The following is a 6,533-nucleotide window of genomic DNA, read 5'->3' as shown; positions in this document are numbered from 1 at the left end:
ATATATCTTAATATACCTCTTCACATGTTAGTCTGATTCTTTTTTTTCCTTTTTTTTGTTAAACACATAAAGAAAAATTTTATAAATTATAGCGACGATGAAAATCGAATGTTAAACCTCTACTTTCATACCACATTAGAGTGTGAATCATGTAAAATATGTGATTGTCGCAATAAATAGTTAACTTTTTTCATTTTAATTGTTATATTATTCATGTATTACTAATTCATAAATTATTTATAACTTATGCAAATATCATTAATATTACATAAAGAAAATTAGTGCAACAAGACATGAATATATAGTGGTAAGAAGTAGTAGCAATAATGAACCTTAATTATGTGGAGATTAATTAAGAGTAGCTAATTAAAATAATTAACTAGATCTCATTACAAGAACAAAATTTGTCAAATGTCAAATATCTTTTTTTTTTCTAATCGAAAATATTATTAATTAATTAATCTCAAGATCTTGAAGGTGGAAAAAATTGAGTACCTGCCACGAAAGTGTTGACACTAGAGTATAAAGAAGTTTCTAGAAAATGTGATGATCCTTCCGCGGCCATCGCGGAAGCAACACCGCCACCCCCTACAGCCACGTCATTCGCTGCTGACGTGGCGGTGCGAGTAATATTAAGATTATACTGTCGTGGCACGGGATCGCCACCCGATGAGCTGTCATAATCACCACCATTCATATAATTGTACTCATGATTATCACCTTGATCATATAATATTCCTTTGAATATATGTCCATTAATATTAACAGCAGCTTGATATGCTATTTGATCTTCATTTTCTTCAATTGAACTCATTCTAACACGTTGAAACACAGCTGTTGAATTTACTTTTGACGGAAAATTATTTGCAACTTCTAACCCTAAAAATATTGAAAAAAATAAAATAAAAACAATGAGATGATTAATTAATAAGCAAAACATGTTTCAATAAGTAAATATTATCACATGTAAATTAAAGAGCCTAGAGATGGACTTATCCTAAGTGAAGAATTTAATCGAACACTTATTTTGCGGGATCATTTGAATATCATTTCATTTGTCAGAAAGTGTAATCACATATATATAAATAAACACGAACTATATCATATAAAGTCATAATCTAAAATCGTATCTGTTGCAGTTGAATCTTATACTTATCATAAGAAATTCAATATTTAATATGTGCATAAATGATCAATTTGAAACCCAAATGACTCAAAAGGTCTAAACTAATTAAAACTCAAACTTATAAATTTTATATTCTATTTTTTTATCGTTTATTTTTGTAATATAAATTTAAATTAATCAAATAAATATCGAAACTTTCTTTGACTATTTCTTTTGTAAAGGATACCAAAACATATATATAGTTATGATGAGACAGAGAAAGACAAATAAAATAAAGGGAAAAAACTGATGGGTGATTTACTTACTGTTACTACAAAGGGCAGGTTCAATATTTTCAGTGTTCATCATCATATTTAGCAATAGTTATGAGTACTTTTTGGCTTTTCGGAGTTAGAGTTAGAATTTTATGTGTATAACATTTTCTAAAAATAATTTATTATTTTTTTTAAAAAAAGTATTTATATTTATTGGAGTGAATTTATAATATAAGATTTAGAAAAATTAAATTCACTTGACATAAAAAAAGATATATGTTTTAAATCTCAAAATGTGATTTGAAATTTTTTTTTGGGGTCTTATTAAAATTTCTGACTTTGTGATGTCAATGAAAAACTTTTAAAGAAAATGATGAATTAAGATTATACTATACAATCTTGAATTCCCGCAACATAAAATGAATCCAAGTGTGACATTCTCGAATTGTTACGAATTTCCTTATCGAAATTTATGATAGTTTCCTCACCGCAATGAAGACGATGGAAGAAAATGAGGAGCTCGATAAGAGCATAAAATCTTGGATCCCCTAACATAAGGGAAATCCAAGTGAATTCCCTCATCATAATTTATGATAAGATATTTAATCGTGAAGAATGATTAAAGAAAATAAAAAATTAAGATGAGGAGTATAAAATCTTGGATTCCCTCAACATAAGGGAAATCCAAATTCAAGTGTGACGTCTCAAATCTTTTGAGTCCCTTGTCAGAATATATGATAAAACTTTTAGTTGTGTCGTTACAGCGAAAAATATTGAAGAAAATAAGGATTTTAAAATGTGAATATAAAATCTTGAATCTCCTCAACATAAAGGAAATTCAAGTGAATTCCCTTATCATAATTTATGACAAGATATTTTATCGCGAAGAATGATTAAAGAAAATAAAAAAATTAAGATGAAAGTATAAAATCTTGGATTCCCTCAACATAAGGGAAATCCAAATCCAAGTGTGACATCTCAAATCTTTTGAGTCCCTTGTCAAAATATGTGATAAATTTTTTTATCTTTATCACTACAGCAAAAAATATTGAAAAAAATAAGGAATTTAAAATTTAAATATAAAATCTTAAATCTCCTCAACATAAGGGAAATCCAAGTGTGACTATCTCATATCTTTTTAAATATTCTTGTCAGAATGACAAAACTTTTAGCTCCATCATTATTGTGAAAGAATGATCAAAGAAAATGATTATATATGAGTATAAGATCTTGGATCCCTCCTCAACATAAGGGGAAAAAATTTTCTTTCAGAATATATAATGAAATTTTTAACTTCACCGCTAACAGTAAAATACGATTCAAAAAAAAAAAAGAACAAACTTAAAAAAGATAAAGATTTTACCGGTATATGAATCATCTTTTTGTCTTTTGGACTTGTTATTATCTTCTTTTTCTTGTTGTTGCAAAGAAGAAAGTTGTTGTTGCCTTTCTCTTCTTTTAGCTGCTGGAACCCAAGTACTTTTCACATGTGTTTGACATTGAAAACCTCTACTCTTACAACAAGTCCTACATCTCATATGTTGACAATCTTTCTTAGCTTGATTCCCACAATCTTGGCAACTTATTGTAATAGTACTACTTCTCATCATCATATTAGTCTCGTGATGATGATGATGATGATGATCATGACTAGGTCCAATATCTAATCCAAACGGATTAATAATAGGGTTTCGAAGAATTTGGTAATTTTGCTCCTCCTCATTGTGATGAGATTGTTGTTGTTGTTGTTGCCATAATTCGAAACCTTTGTATGTTGATAATTCTTGATCATGATGTTTGTACAAGAACCAATTATGAGTACTATTAGTGGTTTCTTGATGATGATGATGATATTCTTGACTATTCGTTGCTTCTCTTCCTCCTCCTTCTCCTAGTGAAAAGAATTCGGCCATCTTTCTATATTTAATTGAGATTCACAATCCATATCATTAGGATGTCTACTTAAAACACGACTCTATAGAATCAAGAACGAGCTCTCAAAGGAATTTTGTTGTATTATTATGTCGCAAACTTCAATTTTGGTGGTGTCTTCTTATCGACTCCTTTAAGTTTCAGCCTTTGCAACCATACTTTCTTTAGAATACAAAAGCTTTAATTTTATATATATATATATATATATATATAAGATAATCTTGATTTTCTTGATTTTTGGGTTGGCAAAAAAGAAAGAACAATAAAATTAAGAAAAGATGATCTTTTTTTCCCCTCACTCTCCCTTAATTTTTATGTCTTTAGAGAGGAAAAAAAACAAAGTTGATTTTCAATTTTCAACTATGTAAGTGTATGGTGAAGTGAGAGAAATTGAAGAGGAGAAAATATTTATAATTTAGAGTTTTCTCCGTCTTAATTTATATAGCACATTATTATTTTCATCATTTTTAAAAATAACGATTAAATTTTTTTAGTAACATTATCAATATTTTATCTATATTTTCTTTTTAGTCCTTTAAAAATGATGATAGGTTTCTTCAACATTTTATTTATTTTAGTTAGCAAAAACTCTATTAAAATACTATATTTTTCTAAGGATGGTTTTAAAATATTAGCAAAGTCTTTTCATATTTATTAAATTACATATTCATTAAAATACGTCATATAAATTCAACCAAGTACCTAAAATTTGTAATGTTAGAGTACACTAATAATAAGTGATAACTTAGTTATTTAGCTACATAATTTCTTCCCTATATGAATAATAATTGAATTTTTCACATTATAATCTCCTCCTTTGTTGTCTATTTTGATTATAAAAAATAAATAATTATGGTCATGCCGCCAATGGCTTAAAACGAAACAGCAACAGACTTAATTACTCCTTTTTTTTTGTCCCATTTAATATTCGGAATCGATGTTAGACCTTCGATTAAATTTAAATCACACGTTATAATATTTATTTGAAGATAATTCTTTCAACATGATCTTTTTTGTATCTATAATTCGAATCTAAAAGTTTTGACCAAGCGCTGAATAATTTCACCACCGCACCAATTTCAATTTATGTGACGTTTAATTGATTTCGGCATAATATATAAATAAGTCTTTTAATTTGGATTCAACTGACATCTACATATGCCCTTTAATTTTGAGTGTGCACAAGTAGACATTTAAAGTTGGATAAAATTTAATAAGTACACATACATATTTTACGTGACATAATACAGGTAAAATGTCTCATAGGACATAAAATTCTCATGTAGAACGCTACGCAGAATGAATATATTGTTCGATTTTGTATAAATTTAAGTATCTATTTGTATAAATTTAAAGTTAAAGTACGTAAATATTAACTCAAGTTAAATTAAGAAGTGTATTTATGCATGTATTATATCCTTTATTTGATATGAAATTTGAAAGTAAAAAATGATATTTTTAGAAAAATTTAATGATATAAAATAAATCATAAAATCAGGAGAGGGTATTTATTAGACTTGAATTTTGGGTGAGGTGGTTCTTAAAGTTGTCCTTTATGAAATATACTGCTACAACTGCTCCTTTATTTATTATAATAACATAAAGTTTTGTAATATTACTTGAAAGCTAAATAATTAAAGATGGTAGTGATAATGCAATCATTTAAATAGTGTAATTATTTGCACTTCTTTTTATCCCCCCTATTTTTTTGGCTATAACTTTCAAAATATTCATCATTTGAGGTTTTACAAATGAATTTGAGGGGACCATTTTCTTTTAACTCTTTATTATAATGAGATTTATCACTTTTTATTTTTGTGAAATTAATTTCTAGATTTTTTTTCCTTTTACAATACGATGTGAATATTACCATACAACAAAACAATTCAACAATCTTTATAATTTAAGAGCATCTAGTTATCTGAATCTTCTTCTAGAAAGATTATTTAGCTTCAAACTAAAAAAAAAATAGCAAATAATTATCGTGATTTAAATCCTTCATAAGATAAAAGTAAAATTGCATTAATATTTTTTCCAGATTTTTTAACTTGTAGAATCATATTGACTATATTGTAATATTGCAATATTTTCTAATTTTAGGGAAAGGTCGAGTTCAACATAACTTAGTAGATTTGTGTTCAAAATTTATTTAAAACATATGAATAATTTATCAAAAATCTAAAAGCTATATATTTTTTAGAATTTAAAACTCACAAACTCAAAATTTTAACTTCGTATTTACAACTTATTTGGATGAAAGTTGTACAAATGCATGTATGAAGAAGTAACATCAATTGCATTAATAAAGTGCACCTGCAAAATTGACAGAAAATCTACCTTTTAACTAGTTTTAATTTGTGTGGTAATGAGAGGGGCCAATATCTCTTATAACATCATTCAATTTATTTTCTGAACTAAGATTTGAATGTGACTTCCTACCTTCCAATTTTGTATATATATATATATATATATATATATATATATATATTATATATATATATATATATAGTAAGTATATTGAAAAAAACAGCCCCTACCATTCTTTGATTTAACAATGTATAATACTTAGATTTTGAGACTTGTTTATTGGTTCATAAAAAATATTTTCTTTCGAAATAAAATATCTTTTGATATTTATCAGTAAATAAAAAAATATTATCTATATATATATATATATATATATATATATACACACACACATGCGATGGGGTGATGGGAGCATTGGGGGTGGGAGAGGGAATATGAATTTGATATCATTTATGAAACTTGTTTTTTCCTTTTTCTTTTTCTCAGAAAAAGTTGTTTAAATTATTTTTCATTAAAAATATACTTTCTTTTGAAGATATTTTTAATAATATTTTCTTTCGCGCAGAACACGCTCTTAATTTCTCTAAGAATTTCCTTTGAAACTTATCTCTATCTCTTCTTGAATTTGATTTGACCTATCCTTCTATAAGGCCTTTATTGATGTGCATCGTAATCTAATAGTAATTAAAATGTGGGACTCAATATTTTTTCCAACTAGCCTAACAATGTCAAGCTACCACAACACATCTATTCACTTTGGAATTGTTTTCTTTTAATTTTTGATGCGTAAGTTTGATATATGTATTTGAGATTCAAAATTAAATTTAAATTTGTATAGAAAATTCTTACATTGAAATAAAATATTTCTTAATAAATATGACTTCATATTCAGTATTACATTGTGAACCAATCTT

The 6,533-nt window shown here is 26.5% G+C and overlaps 1 protein-coding gene across 1 annotated transcript; it reads right to left on the bottom strand.

Annotated features, from left to right (window-relative positions):
• Positions 1–463: 463 nt before the first annotated feature.
• On the bottom strand, positions 464–3,293 carry EOT2 (transcription factor EXPRESSION OF TERPENOIDS 2). Its single transcript, NM_001329462.1, has 2 exons — positions 2,744–3,293; positions 464–879 (listed from the first exon to the last, which is right to left on the bottom strand). The coding sequence occupies exons 1-2, from the start codon at positions 3,291–3,293 to the stop codon at positions 464–466; spliced, it is 966 nt and encodes a 321-aa protein (NP_001316391.1).
• Between the last annotated feature and the right edge of the window lie 3,240 nt (positions 3,294–6,533).

This window comes from Solanum lycopersicum, chromosome 3, assembly GCF_036512215.1.
Source record: "Solanum lycopersicum chromosome 3, SLM_r2.1".
Taxonomy (NCBI): domain Eukaryota; kingdom Viridiplantae; phylum Streptophyta; class Magnoliopsida; order Solanales; family Solanaceae; genus Solanum; species Solanum lycopersicum.
This window is presented reverse-complemented; position numbering and strand designations above follow the sequence as displayed.